We start from the raw sequence: 16,941 nt of genomic DNA on the forward strand, positions 1-16,941 counted from the left end.
ATAAGTTCTTCCTTTTGCTCATAGACCGTTTAAACAAGACGAGAATTGTAATTCCAGCGTGTCTGTGAAACACGGGGCAGTCTCTTTTGTATCTCTACATCTAGAGCGTGGGTTCTTTTTCTAGATGTATAGAAAAATGCAGCACTTCCATTAAGAGTTAAGAAAAATATCCGACACTCTCTAACTTGAGATGCTACCTGAGAGAGAACTAGATTCAATCTATGAGCAAAACAGTGAACAAACACAGCCTGTGGATATGTCTGTTTTACTCTAGCTTGTAGACCGTTCAAATGACTCGCTATCACAGCTGCATCAACACATCATAACTTTGCGCGACCAACTTTTCTCCACAGTTATATTCTTTCATGAGGTCACTCACAATATTGTACAAGGCTTCAGCTGTCCTATTCTCAGAAATATTTAAAAATCTAAGAAACCTTTCGTGAATTTCCCCTTCTACTGTAACGTATCTTATGACTACAGAAAGCTGAGCCAAACTAGCGACGTCTGTAGATTCGTCTACAGATATAGCTATAAACTTTGTTTCTTGGATTTCTTTTTTAATATGTGTCATCATAACATTACTGATTGATTCAATTAAATCATTTTGTATAATATTTGACAATCCAGTGAATACTTTTCCATTTTCTACGAATGTTCTCAGCTTCTCATTGTACTGACACAACAACTTCATAAGCTCGTCATAATTTCCTCTGTTACTAGAATCAGATGATTCATCATGTCTCCTGAAAGCCAGTTCTTGTTTACCTAAGAAACACACGATGTCAATAAGGCATTTCATTATTTCTCTCTCTTACAAGTTCGTTGTGCCGAGAGTCCCTCACTTTCTTCTGAGAATCCAACATATATTCTATTCTTGCTTTTCCAAATGTTTTCTCACTTATTATGGCCTGAAGATGATTTTTATGGCCTTGTGAACGTTTCCCTTATCACTGTAACCACAACTTGACCACACACTTTTCTCTTTTGAAAAAAAGAAGACAACATCAACAATAGAGCTTTCGTTTTTCTGGGCAAGCGGTCAGCCATTCGTTGCTTTCAAAAACTTAAATATTAAATTTTCTTACACATGTTTTTGAAGCAGTAGTTATATTAATGTCGAGCGTCGGTCTTCCTGCCGTAATAATATTTTTCTTTTCTTCAAAGTTCCGCGAAGAAAAATTCTTCACCAATATATCACAAACCACGCACTTCTGTCCTCCGTCGACATCACTGCATTTAGGAAAGAGATCCATGTTCATTCTCCCTGCCGAGCCACTAGCGAACGCAACTTCTTGGATTGCTTACCTTTGAGTACAACTCGCGAGCAAGTCTCCCTTATAAAACGTACAGCAATAATAATTGAATAGATGCAGTGGAACTAACACTTATATACAAAAATGTACTATACACTAAGTATTACGCACTTAATATTATACATACACCTATAAGAATTAACCACTAAAAGCCACAATTTTTGTTTAAAACGCGGTTTACGATTACACTGAATATGCAACCAGGTTCCGCAACTAAGAAGATTGCTTTTCTTCACGAAAGGAACCGATCTAAAACGATCGCATCCGATCCACCGGACGATTTCTGCTAGCCTCGCCGTAAATGACCGTGCAGTGCAGCTAGAAGATGAGAAATAGAAGCAAGCGAGAGCGTTTCATATGGTAACGTACAACAATACAAAACTTTCGATAAATGAGATAATTTTTATAGCAAATAAAGTAGTAATGATTGCTTTAAATTTTAATTTATAATTTAAAGGTAAGCAGTGCTTACCTTGCGTATATTAAGAACACGCCTCTGTCGTTTACAAGCTACTGTGCTAGGTAATGTTGGCCCCTTGCGAAATAAAATCTTGGTTGCGCCACTATCTATGACAATCATAGATGATCACAAAACAGCGTATACCCTCTGAAAATTTTAGGACTACAGGCCTGTGTTTTAGCCATGTCATTGTAAATTCTAACCTTTGGTGATTTTGGATCCTCTGATTTAGCACAGAATAATAACTACTCAGTGGCAACTCTGAATCAGTGATGCCAATTTGGCTTTTTTTGTGGCTAAATCCAGCATATTGGGACAGGCACTTAGCCATACAAATCTACAAAATGCTTATAGCCTAAAATATAGCTTATTTTGTGAAACACTTTTGCCATTTTGGCCTTTTTATTAGCCGTTAAATTAATTCTAAAAATACTTTTAAATGTTATTTTTCAAACTGAGCATATTTGTCATTATATATTATCATATAATTGATTTCTCTAGACAAGTAGGAGTTTTATTACGCAACAAACACTTGTTTTTCATTCTTCTTCCCTCTCACCGCCTAGAGATTTACAACTACTTAACAATAGTTATTGAGTCAGAAAGAATTTTAATGTTGCTCCCGTCACGGTCGCTTTTGCTTCATTTATTTATTTTAATTTTCACATTTCATTGCAAGAATGAAACTTTTCTGATACAAATGTAGTAAACTGTTCGGTTCTTCAAGCAGGAGAGATTGTTTCTGTTATTGAAAGAAACGAATAGGGTTCTGCTATCTAATTAGCTTGAAAACTCTCAAAAGCAATCATGATGACTCATGTGGGTGTACGTAGAAGTAAGACGTGTTTGTAAGGACTATGATCTGCCGAAAGTACTGAAAATTGGGACAATGTTAGTCTACACAAACACAACCAATCCACAATCCAACGATGGTGCATCTAGTTCCAGCGCCTCAGCTAGCTGCGACGTCATCGATGATGACTTATTTCAATTCAACTGATAATATGACTAGGGACGTAGTGTCCATTTAGGCCGCAAGGCTTAGCCTATCCATTTATTTATACATCAGCCTGAAATATTGCTTTCGGACATTGATATAATTAATTTTATTAAAATGGACTTATTTTGTGATGCGCTGTTTAAACGTCACGCGAGAATAGATTGAAACTTCTACAAGAACGCATTGTAGGCTATGGGCCGCTAGCCTTCCTCCTTTCTCATGTAATCTTGAGAATGGGGCGGTGACAATCGCTTTCCCGTCAGCCTCAGCAGACGAAAACCATGAGCAATACACAAATTCAACACGATGCAACGAACGTGGACGAATGTTGACGAAAGGCTAGCATTTCGGGTGTTTGGGGAAACAAAAGTAACAGGACACAGTCTTGTAAGAAAGTATAAAAAAGAGAGACTATGAAAAATTTAGGAGCTCGCATGCAGTAACAAGTTCTGAGAAAGAGAGAGAGAGAGAGAAAAAAAGAGATTAAAATCTTACTATGAATCAGGGGTGTAGCCAAGGGGGGCCCATCGGGGCCAGGCCCCCAAATGATTTCCTGGCCCCCTCAAATGACCAACATTTAAAACATTATCGTAAGATTACCTCGTTTCAGTCACTTAAAAATAACAAAGTTTACATATAATTAATAATTTACTGTAAAATAGTATGGAAAAATACTATTTTACCATACCAATCGAAAAATAATATGGTATCTCTTCCTTACACCGATCGGAAAATAGTATGGTATACTTTTTCTTTTCACAGCAGATTACACAATTTACTGCGATTTATATTTGACAGTTTGAAAGCAAATGTTTTAACAAGGTACTATAAATACTACCATACAACAATGGAACTAAACTGATTTTTAAGTAGGCCTGCATTACCTTTTTTTATGCCGTAACTAATGTTAAAAAAATATATATATTTATATCAGATGGAAAATTTGGTGAAAACAACGTTATTCGGTTTTTCAGTTTGAATTCCAATTAATCGGTAATTTTCAATTATTTCTACTTCACCATCCCGCTTAGGAGTACTAATGAGGACTAAAATTTGGATTTAAATGACATCGGAAGTGCCATTGTTCATATCAGCCACCCCGAAAACTATGGTATCGACATTAATATTGGTCATTTTCGATCATTTTTACATATATTTCCCTTCTCTTTAAAGTGCACCTTCAAAGTGAAGCAATAAAATCCATCCCAGGCCCGAAACTCATCTATGTTGAAAATTTGATCGTGATCGGTCAGATAGATAGATAGATTTCTCCATTATTTTGGAAAGTTGTGAACTATAGCCTATATAAATTGAATCATACAGTAGGGATTCCAAGATGCACTAGACACCAGCATGACTGGTGAGGAACTCTGTGTGTATTGCAATACAATAAAACTCCGTTTTGTGGCTATCGCAGCATTGCATTTACGACATACGCTTTTCTGGAGTTAGTTGTTAGTGATAGTAACCACCGCTTTAAAACTCCTTCCCGTTCCCACTCGTATTGCTATTTTTGAGAATATTATTTAAAACTTTTGATTCGAATCGTTACCCATTCTTTTCTTCTTAGAGGTTTCGCATGTGAAACAGAAGAAACTCTTTTTCATGAAATAATATTTTCCGTGGCGGAACGATCCACGATTTGCAGACGAAAAGTTATTAAAAACCGAACGATATTATAAACCGCCAGATATTAATATCGTACTATTTTTTTTTCAATTTTTGGATTTGAATATTTCTGAAGAAATCAAATTTATTCGCATTCTCGCACTGTTTTAGGACAAGAAGAATTTGTAAAGTGGTAAACTGAAGTCCAAAGAAGATGCTCGAAAAATTATTCACAAACGTGATGTCCCTGTTCCTTCACGTGTGCAAAGTAGTACTTGGCGAAGTTTGTGATCAAAGCGGGGGAAGGTAAACACAATAGAAACCTTTTGTATTCGTAATAGAGAAGCATCAGCGGGTCGCCCCCCCAGACAATGGGTAGAGAGTATAGTTGTATAGAAATACACTATTGTTTAAATGACATAAATGACGGCAGGTAATGCTTGGTGTATTATTGTATGTATAGGAGTTACACAAAAGAGAATAATAAAATATGTCAAAGTTGTAAAGATAAATGATTTAAAAAAAAACCTTGGAAACTTGTTGAACAATGGCAGCTTGTTATAAAGAAATAATAGAGCTATAGAATACTTTGCAGGTGTATGCTTTAAAATAATAAAAGAGAAACCTTGCAGCTGTATACGTTAAAGAATAATAATTTAGGTGACGAACAATAATGGATTGTTATAAAGAAAAATAAAAGACTTTTTAAACCGGCGGCGGAAACGCGGACCCGGCGCGGGAAGGCGCGGGGGCGCGAACGGAAAATACCCGCGTGCGCGGGCGCGAGCGCGAGCGCGTGACGTCATTTGAAATTTTTATTTAAATATTGGTTTTAAAAAATAGGCATGTATAGTTTTGTTAGCGATGGAGAACCGTCAGTTTGTAGAAGACGTTGATGTGAAGCATAAGTTAGACGCTGAGAATGAATATCCAGATTCTCCAGATTGTACAATTGATGAAAATGAATTAGAAAGATATGAAAACGACAATATAAAAGTTTATGCAAGTGATAGTGAGGCGGGAATAGATAATGAAGTGTATGAATTTTCGGAGGATAACTCAGATTTTGATGCGGAATCAAATGACCAAGTGGTATCAAATGTGGATACGCCGCCATGTTCACCTGCTTTATCAGAATTAAGTTGGAACTGTGAATGTGGTGTTAACTATGTGGATGTGAATTGTGTAAGAGACTGCATTGTGAAATGGAAACCAAATGATTATTTGATATGTTATGCATATTATTGGCATGATACATGTGAATGGTCTCATGAATGTTTTTATTGTAATGAAGACGTTTTAGACATTCGTGTTTGGTCTGTGTTGGTGAATCCTCGTGTACAGGAGGAATTATTTGAGATTTATGGAGAAACACATACAGTTATTACAGCATTAACAAGAGATTATTTTAATATTACATTTGGTGAACTATCAGTGGATGTGAATGTACGAAAAGAACTTTTAAGTATTTTTCTTGAAAAAGACAGATCGAACGAGTATAGTGAGGTGTGTTAAGAAAACGTACTGTACATAATGTATTTCGAAAATAATTTTTGTGTATCATGTAGTGAGGAACATATTAGTGAAGTTTGTGTTTTAAAAACTATAAGTGCATACTTACTTTTTAATAATAATATTTCTTGTGAACAATGCTTGCTGCATCTTGAACATGAATGTTTATTTCATCATGATATTGGAACTTTTCCTGTAGAATATTTATCCAACGATATAACTCTTATTGATTTATTTGAAGTGTTTGAAGAACATCATAGTGAAATCTCAAGTATAAACTTTATACGCAAAGCGCGTGATTGTTTAAAGAACACTGAATTTGTTGGACAAATTATACCGTTTTTCTTAGAACGTAAACATAAAATTTCACCATGTGTTAATGAATACATTATTGACATACAAGATTTTAAGATTTCAAATCATGAATTTATTATACGTGAATTTTGTGTAACTAGGTGTGATGATACAGTAAATTTGCATTGTTTAATAAAATTACCAGTAGAATACAATGTACTTCCGTTAGGTTGTCAAAAACAAATTGAATGGTTAACATTAAACTTACACGGATTAACTTGGAATGAGAAATGCGGTTATACTGTATCACACATACGTAACCTTATATATCAACTTTGTAAACAAGATGCAACCTTTTATTGTAAAGGTGCAGAAAAAACACTTTGGATTAAAAATATTTTTGCACTAGCTAATGTTATTGATTTGGAAAGTAAACAGTGTCCACCATTACACATATTGCATGCAAACGTATTTAATAATTATTGTGCTTTTCATGAACAAAATATTAAACTTGACAAAAAATCAGGATGTGCATTTCGTAATGCACAACAATTATGTTATTGGTGGAAGTTTCAACGTACTATAACATTAACTATTGCATTTGCAAAGTTGTAAAAAGGAAATGATATGTTCTTGTAAATAAAAATACAAGATTTTAAATTGTAAATAAAAATTTTTTATTAAACTAATCTACTTGTTTTTCTTTTTCATTATATTAATAACATGATTGAATACAATTTTATCATTTTGTTTAAGATTATTTTTTCTGAATAAATTTAAACATTCGTTAAAGCTTTTCTTTCGTACAATATGATGCAGAAAGTACAACACAAATTGTCCACACAAGATTGAATTGTCATCTTGATATGCGGAACTATTTGTAAAATATATTTTACAATTTTTATTTAAAAAGTTTTTATTTCTTTTGGAAATGGTAATGCTAGGCTATCGAAATAGTATCCTCTTTGATTTTCATCAATGAATACACACACCCAATGTGTGCCACCTGAAGATGAATTGGTTAAATTTATAATAAGTCCAGCAGGTGGTTGCACAGTTTTTGGTATTCTATCAATAGGATAAATGCCATGCACATTTGCACCAGTAAGTTTATCACGAAGTAACACTTTTATTAAATCATCCGTGTACATAACTTTTGTTTTTTAAATTCACATCACTTCACTTCACTTTACATCACTTTATACGCGTATATATTGGAAGACCTAGTGGAGTATATGGAATATTCTCATAAAACGAAATAACATGTTTAAAATATTAATGACAGATTTTTTATAACTTTTCCCATAACGGTGAATGGTGCTAAGGCATAAAAAATACTTTTGACAATCTTCATAGTATGATACCTTGCAACTCTTTGAATAATCAAGCAAAAATATTACAATATATAATGTTTAACACACTTTGTACCAGTAGGGCACATGTAATTTATATGCTTAGAAGTGAACACTTATACTTCTTTTATTAAAATGATACTTTTAAAAAGTATTATCAGTATATATATTTCTATCTTTATCAATTTGAATTAAAGAATCAAACCGGGCGTACACAATACATGTTATAGGTTCAGTTAAATTTTCAGAAAAGGAAATTTTAACATTTAAAGGTGCATCACGCACGAGGTCCCACGTACAATCATCTAATGTTGCTGTAGGTGATAGAATAAATGCATAAAGAGTATAGCCGTGTGGATATTCTTCAGGAGTAATAGTATGTGCATCATCTTTATAATATAAACCAGTACCGGAAAACAGAGAATTGTAACTTAGAAGGTACAAATTGTTTTTAAAATCGGGGGTGAGGGGACTGGGAGGAAAAGATTTTGATCCAACTTGTAGCTGCAGTTTGTTAACGTTAAAGTGTTGAAAATGAAATGGATTTAGTTCAGATTTTCCATTAAATGCCGAATTGGAAACAAATCCGCTAACAACACCTTGAGGTACGTTACCCAGGAAAATATTATCAAGATTGTATGAATTAACGTGTGCAGGAAAAGTACACGACCTTGTTTGTTCTCTTGTAAGGGGATATTTTCTTGTTTCATGATTCATATTAGTATTGATTTCCATTGCCAAATGAGGTGCAACATCAATGCGACGTATATGCAAAGTAACATCTTCAAGTTTTACTTTATAAGAAGTATTTGCAGGAGATAATAAACAAAAAGCATCTTTACTACGATGTAATTTTATACGAAGACCTACTTTATTTACAAGTGCTCTTGGGAATCCAGCAAAATCTGTATACAGACGCCCATACATTTCAAACGATTTACTATTTTTAATATAATTAGCACGTTGTTGAAAACCTACATTAGCATTACCTATGGTATCAAATTGTTTAGCAGTATCTTTATACCTCATACCTAATTTCAAATGTGTATCAGAAGCATCACGGGAATAATTTAATAATGTTTCAAGGTATGCACGATAAGGATAAAATCCTGATGAAGAAGTAATTAATTTATCATTTAATGAAATGTCAATTTGACATAATAATGAATGTAAGAAATTATTTGTTGGTGCTACAACATCAGTGTCAGCTAATGGTGTGTCATCAGGTTTTGTAATTTTACAACGTACGTAAAGATAAAGATATGCAGTATGAATAAATTCTCCTGTTTCACCGGGAATAAAAAATTCAATAGGTCCATCAGAACTTAATGTTGAAATTGGACGGTATTCAGCATTAAAGCAAGATTCAATTGCAGTTTGTGTCATTGGAGTACTAAATAAATCGAAATCGTTAGTACAACATTCCACACTGTTTGAATTAAGTAGTGCCATTATGAAAATATGTCTGTAACACGACTTATTTTTCTTTTTACTTTTCTTTTGCTTTTGCTTTTGCTTGTACGCTTACGTTTTGTTGGAGGTCCAAAACGAACAATTGCCGGAGCTTTACGCTTGCGTGGCCGTCTCTTACCACTTCCAGTTAATAACTGACCAACTTTGTTAACAGCTTTTGTCTTTAATGTTTCACCAGCTTGTTTTACACGTGCACGAACAGATTCTTTAAATGGTTTATCTTCTAATACATCACCCGCTACTTGTATTCCCGTTTGTAATGTTTGTCGACCTAAAGTTTTTGCACCCTGTTTAAGAAATGGTAATGCAAAACGAAATAATCCTTGGAAGAAACTACCTATACCATGTCCCCGTTGATATACAGGTCCTGAAAAGTATGGGATACCATGTCCGTAATGTCGTCTAAATTTCATTTTTAAAATATAATTAATTAATTTTTATTAGGAGAGCGCTTAAAGTGAAGTGTAACACTTAGTGTCCCAGAACGAAATGGCAAATTTCGTCCTGCATGGTCTTTTAATAGGATTTCAATACTGTTAAATGAAAACTTTGCAAGTGGAAGATAATGAATATCTTGAAATATTAATGTTTGCATTTTACCGTATTTTACATTTGATATTGTTGCAATACGTAATAAAGGTGCTTTTGTATCACCTAAAAACTGATATTGTATGATATCAGTATAAATAAAAATTTGATGAGGATATCCAATATCAACATATGGTTGTTTAAATCCACGTTTATACAAAACAAGATCTTTATGTTGACGAAGTCCTAATTGCATTGCTAATGTTGCTGATAATAAGGCAGATTCAACACGATCACTACAATCTACTTGTACAATATTTGATACAGAAAATTTTATGTCTTTTGATATTTTATTTAATTCATCAATGATATGATGTGCGGAGTGATAATATCCACTTACAATTTTACCTTTTTGTGCTTCTTCATTTTTTATTTTATACCATATAACATTTTCTCCATCGTTAACATTATAACATGTTAAAGAAATATGTAATTCACTTAATCCTACATGCCAATCGGTTTCTGATAATTGAATATTATTTTTTAGTTGATTAATAAAATGTGTTGGACTATTTGTAGGATATACATCAGTACTTGCGTTTGATACAAATGTAATGTAAAAACTATCGTCAATACTTTCAGAAATCATTTTCGTTTAAAGTGAAGTGTTAAGTTTGAAGTTCCAAATTCAAATGGCAATTTTAAACTGTGCTCATCTTTTAAGTTTACTTCAATCGTGTTAAAATAAGATTTTACAACTTTAACATAGTGTGGTGTGTGAAATAGAAAACATTTTACATTTCCGTGCTCAATATTATATGCACTAACTTTACGAAGTAGTGGTCCAATATTTTTTGTTGTTTTACAATATCAATACATACATTAAAAACGTTTGGTATATTATATTCTAAATTGCATGGAAATTTTGCACGTGTTGCGTTTGGAACATCTTCATTAACTGGTTTTACAAAAACAGCATCTGTAAACTCTGTTGTATTTTCATTTATAAATCCAAGTAAATGTTGTAACCCGCGTCTCATTCCATTAACACAAAAATCTTTCAATTTTAAAGAATGTTTAATTGCAACTTGATTTTTATTTTTATAATATTTTAACATGCGTAATTCTTCAGGAATCATTTCTAAAATGGATGGAATAGAAGTATAGTATCCTGGTGTAATATCAACATGTGCAATTTCAAGTTCATCATTAACGATGGTTTCAATTACAATTTTTTTCATTTTTACGAACATTATAAAAACTAAAAGGTACACCTTGTCTCAAAAAGGTTGAGCGCATTCTTTATTGCTGTTTCGAGGTCCAACTTCGGGTATCTTCGGGAAAAAGTAAACCAGGTTCGAACCTCGAAGCCAACCTTTGCAATCGGGAAAAATCTTGCAGATGTGTTTTTCTTCTTTTAAATATAATAAGACTTGTTACCAATTATTTATAAAAAAGCAACATTGATTGAAATACTTAATGATACAATATTTCGAAACTGTATTAATGCCAGCACATGCTTGTTTGTCATTTTGCTCTCCATACTTAATGGAATATTTAGATACGTAAACGAATCTTTCCATATGTAAAAGAATGGTGAAAGTTAAGACATAGAACATTATTTCTCCTGAGTAATAAAATAAAAGTCAAAGTAGAACAAAAACAGCGTTTGCAGTGGATATGAATGTAATTATTATCTTAAATGCCGCTATATATCGTTAGAAGTATAATTCGTGGAGCGCTTGTGTTAGCTCAGCGGTACGCCGTTGGATTTCAAATCGTAAGGTCGAGGGTTCGATTCCCATCTGAGGCAATGTTTTTTTTATGAAATTCTATTTTCCGCAATGCATGAAAAATTATATAAAATAATTACATTAAAATACGTCAGTTGTATATAGGCCTATATAACATACAATCATTGCAGAACAAAGTGATTATTATGTTTAAAATATAACAGGTGTTCACAGTACGTTGGTATTCTATGATATATGTGAATGTTAAATACAAATTTAGAAAATAATATCATCGCAATGAATAAATTATGTAGTGTATTTATTTGGAGCTATTTGTCATCGGAAGTTACTTCTGAATTTTCTCATTACAGCAAGTGATTTACCCTTTCTGAAAGGTAAAGAGACTATTCGGGTATAAACAGAAATTATTATACAAACTCCAATCTTCGTTACAGACACAAAACTCCCGATCCCCAAAACTATGTAAACAGAAAATTTACGAACACGAAGTCATGTCTAAGAGACTTATTTATACTCGAGAAAGAAAGCAGAATAGGATTTTTTTCCAAAGGATTTCAGTTCAATAATCTGCAAGGCTTTTGTATGGATGTGATCCCTTTCTCTCCGCCAACATATATAAAGTAAAAGCGATCGATATTAGTGTCGAATCCATAGTTCTCGTTGTTGCAGAAATTAATAATTACAACTCCGAAAGCGTTAAAGTCCAAATTTAACTCTCATCGTAAAGCTCCTTTGTGGTTAAGCGTATAGCGTACACGCTTTCGGTGTGGGAGACCCAGATTCGGCCCCCAGCGAGAGCTCATGTAGTTCGCGTTAATTAGTAGGTCTACGTCTCATATAGCCTCACTGCTGACGGGACGTTAAACTCAAAATCAATTCAATTGATTCAAAACCCATTATTATGGCGGGCGATAAAGGATGAAAAATAAAATGTCTCAAGTGACTGAGATTAGTGTCAAATCCATAGTTTGAGTTCGTGACACTGTTACAAACACAATGTCATTTAATGCCACGTTTTGGTATGAGCGACTATGTCTCCTGGATTTTGAATTTACAGGAGCAACATCAAAAGCATTGCTCACACAGCTCTAAATGTTTTGATGTATGTATACGTGTATATTCCAGCGAAACTCCGGAATGTCTGGAGCAACTTTTACCTAACATGGGAGACATATTACTTTCAATCTAAGGAAAAAATATTGTGGAATTCAGATACCTCAAGGGATTGAAGTTGGGAAGAGTGGCTTGTAAAAATAGTGTAAAATGACTGATTGTAGAGTGTTATCCATTGTTGTCTCGGTCGTTGAGATGAGTAGTGAGGCACTCAATGGCGTTATATCCAAATTCATCCCCATCTTTACAGGATGAGGGGCTTGGAGATATGATTAATAAAATGTAAAAACTTACTTAAATATTTGTCGAAGTAATAGTTTTCTGGGGTCGCGAAAGCGTTTCTAATAACTTTGGAATGTAGTTTGTAACCAATTCAAGATGGGCTCTTTAATCATATCAATTTCTCACCTTAAGAAGAAATTACCATCTCAACTAGTATATGTATCAAGCTAGCCTTCGCAATCGAGAAAAAATTGTGTAGATGTATGTTTCGTCTTTTAAATGATATACTAAATGTAAAATCAGAGATTGAGTTGGTCGGTGGGTCAAATGGGTCAAGATTTATGAGTGGGTCAGTGGATCGTAGGTCAGCAAGACGTGACCCACTGCGAAGCACCATCACTGTGACTCAAACTGACCCATTGACCCACCAACCCATTCTGCTCAGTGCCTTCTAGATAGTATTTTCTGAACACTGGCAACTTTGTCTACGTTTTACTTTCAAGACCTCCATTTTTCTTCTTTTTTTCATTTGGTTTTAATGAAGAAAGAAGTTCAGGCTCTTTTGGATTTTGATATTTCCAGTTGTAACAATGGCAATAGGACTTACTGCTTGGCTTTTGAGATGCAGGCTATGAGTTTTTAGAGGAGCTAACTACTGGAAAAAATTGGTTTATTACAAATATAACCTCTTAAGTCAGTAGAGAGGATGGCGTGGATAATGGATCAAACTTAATGACGATGTATTTTAGTGGGTCGGAGTTGGTCACAATGGTTCAGAGTTGTTTATAGTTGGTGGTGGGTCAGAGTGGGTCATGGTGGGTGAATGGGTTACGTTGGGTGTTGAGTCATTGTGGGTCACGATGTGTAGTGGGTCAGTATTTTGTGGATCAAGGTTTCATTGACCCACACCATCTCTTGTCAACATTGCACTAAGGAGGAGAGTTTCCGAAGGTGCGCGTCGGCGATTTTCTCAAATTTTGCACATAGACAGTACCCCACCAGAAAGCAATAAATCTCGAAACGGTTCACAGTACCATCTCACAGAACTCGAGATAGAGGGATTTGTTTGATTGGCTAAATTAAGACCTCAATAATTTATCCTTCTAGAAGCGAGATTTTCTTCATCGTTTCCTTGGCGAAGTCAGAAGAATATGCGGCAAGTAAACTTAAGGTTGAAGGTTCGCGCCCACCTTGGGATACTTGCTCTATTTTCCCCTAGTGTTTTTTACACTCACCTGAATATAAACAAATCAAGCATATGGGCGATTTAACATATTTTGGGGGAGAAATTTTGTGGTTCGTTGACGTTTCGTTGAGTCTCTGCCGCTGGTGGTATAATTTTCAAAACCGAAGTGGGGCCACCACGGATCGTAGCTGCGGGATCACCAACTTTTGGCGAAATGTCGCCAGTTGCGCATCCGTGGTCCACTGACGCTTGCGACATGGAAGCTTGTATCTGAAAACTAAGAGAATAAAGAAGTATGGTATCCATGAAGCCCGTTGACACTAATAAAAATCGGAAACGATGAAACAGATATCAACACCGGAAAACATGTATTTTATAATTTCAAAGGTACCCCGTGTCGAGGAAAAAGATTTGCCCCAAGGTTCCCCGGTGGGTCTCAGGAGGGGTGCAACTCAAAATTTGAAAATGGTAAGGGGAATCAAGTAGTATGTCATTTAAAAGTATTACTAAAATTTTTTAAAAAATGGTAAGAGTCCTGAGTCTTTATGCTAACTTGTGCAAAATAGCGAGCGTTCAAGATGGTAATAAATCCTTCATTGAAAACTCTTTGACCACCTCTACAAATGTGAAACTGTGAAACTACCCAGAAGAGGTAAACACTTGTCTTACCATTGGAAAAGTATAATGCACCAAGGTAAAACAAGAATCGACCCATTATGGGTTTATTACATCACTAATATTAAATTCTACGTTCCACGATTGTGTCTTTAAGCTAAAGGACAGGGTGTTTGCGAATTATGAAATTAATGGTAGAATACAGAATTGACCCACAACCAACTATGAACCACTCTGAACCATTGTGACCAACTCCGAGCCACCAACGTAATCAACTCTGACCCATGATCCACGTCCTTCTCTCCATTGACTAAAGAGGTTACACTTAAAATAAAACAAGACTGTGAAATTTTCACTTATCGGAGTTTGAATTCCAACCGTCAATCGCTCAAGCACCGCTCTGTTACAATACCGGTGGATCTGACCTTTACGATATACAATGGTAAAGTGTTTCTCATCTTCCAAATTAAGATGAATTTAAATTTATCATATATAATTATTTCTTTCTTGGCTTACATATACATTTCAGTAGAAAACAGGATGAAATTTGAAGGTATCAAATCAAGATAAAGTAGACCAACGTAAGAAGAAAAGAAAGAAAAACTAGTTTTCCATATAATTAAGCATGCCGTACTAATTTAAAATGCTCATGAAATTAAGCTTGGAATACAAATGTTATGTCTATTTTTCTCACAACTTTATTGTTTGATTGCCTTATGCCCTGAACGATCCATTTATTAAACACCAGCTTCAGCAATTATTATATTAGAAAGCAGTGGGTATAAAATGCAAAGGACTACTTTTCATTCCTCAATTAGTTTCTCAACTAATATCAATCGTTTTCGATAATTTTTACAAATCAACCCACTACCAATTTCCAATATATAGAAAATCCCCCCCGCTCATAAAACACATTTTTAAAAATGCCAGGACACGTTCTGTTTATTTTTAGTAAAGAGTTATATACTAAATTTAAGCTCTCTAAGTTGAACGGCTTGTAAGATACTCAGTTTTCCGCATAAATTCGGACACCTACTCCCCACTAAGGATATGTGTTATAATGAAAGTGATATGCTTATGATAACTTCCCAGTTGGGATTGGGGCCTGATTATATACCAAATGTCATTTCATTTGACTTTGCAATTTGACCGTGATAATCACGCAGACATAGTTACTTTCAGTTTTTTATACTAGGTATAATAATTCATATATTACAGGTGATTCAAAATTTTTTCCAGCAGTTAGCTCCTCTAAAAGCTCACAAGCTGTATCTCAAAATTGAACTCCTATTGCTATTGCCACTCTTACAATTGCAAATATCAAAATCCAATTGGTTATTTTCAATTATTTCTACATGTCACAAATTTCACAAACTCCTTCATTGTGTTAACCCTTAACGGTTCACTACCTTTCCAGTCTGCTTTCGGCATTGCTTACAAAACAACATATCCAGAGACTTCTTCCGGCGTAAAATTCATCAGAATTGTCACCAGTGGGCAATAGCTGCTCTACCATCGCGGAACGTATGTATACAAATAACCACAACAAACAATTCCTGAAAATAATACTCTTCAAACGCGATAGGCAAGATCAAAAAATGTGTAGCCAAATGGTAACGAAAACTCGTTAAGGGTTAATGAGGGCTTAACTTACATGGCATCTGAAGTTCCAATCTTTACCTAAGAGAGCCTCAAAATTATAGATTCGACACTAATGTAGGTCTTTTTTTTATAATTTTGATATCAGTCCCTTTCATTCCTCCTAGGACAGCAAACGAATACTGCCACTGCTAGGACTAAATTTGGTCTCAAATGGCATTAAAATTTCTACCAATTAATTTAGCGAACAGTGCTGCATTTAGAAGCTCGGCGTCCCTACGCACTTTTGCTCTCGGCGCCTCCAATAACTACACATTTCTCCGTCCCTTGATCCCTAACTTACAAATAAAACTTAATTCGAATATGCTTAATTAGTGAATTTATTGCAGTTAAATACCACTCACTAGATGCTACAGCTACAATTACGTAACAAAAAATAAATTGGGAAACATGTTCTGAATTATTTTCAGATTTCTTACGCTATCATTAAATATATTAGAATAGTAAAAGAGGACTGCTCATGAAATCGTATAATTGTTCTCGATTTTTTTAACTTTTTCAAACGAAAAAAAAATAAAATTTTAAACTTTGCGCTCTTCAAATATGTTGCCCTCTAGGCACGGGCCTAGTTGGACTAATGGGAAATGCGGCACTGAAAACTTACGCTTCGATTCTAATATTGGTTGATTTCGGTATTTTTTTGTCGCTACGTAACCACCCTGGGTGCTAATGGGAGCTTAATTGGACTTGAATTGAAAGTAGAACTGTTTACCTAAGCGACCACGAAACTATTGATTCGATACTAATATCGATCCTTTTCTAGCATTTTTGATATATATCCCGACAGTACTCTTTTCCAGATTGTAAGAAATATGGTTAAAATTGCTCTAGACATATCAGAATTATGTC

General features: G+C 34.4%; 1 protein-coding gene across 1 annotated transcript; it reads right to left on the reverse strand.

The window, feature by feature from the left end:
* Positions 1–301: 301 nt before the first annotated feature.
* On the reverse strand, positions 302–802 carry LOC145674168 (zinc finger MYM-type protein 1-like). The gene has a single exon (XM_081744000.1). The coding sequence runs from the start codon at positions 800–802 to the stop codon at positions 302–304; it is 501 nt and encodes a 166-aa protein (XP_081600126.1).
* Between the last annotated feature and the right edge of the window lie 16,139 nt (positions 803–16,941).

Source organism: Thermobia domestica, chromosome 17, assembly GCF_964235325.1.
Source record: "Thermobia domestica chromosome 17, izTheDome1.hap1.1, whole genome shotgun sequence".
Taxonomy (NCBI): domain Eukaryota; kingdom Metazoa; phylum Arthropoda; class Insecta; order Zygentoma; family Lepismatidae; genus Thermobia; species Thermobia domestica.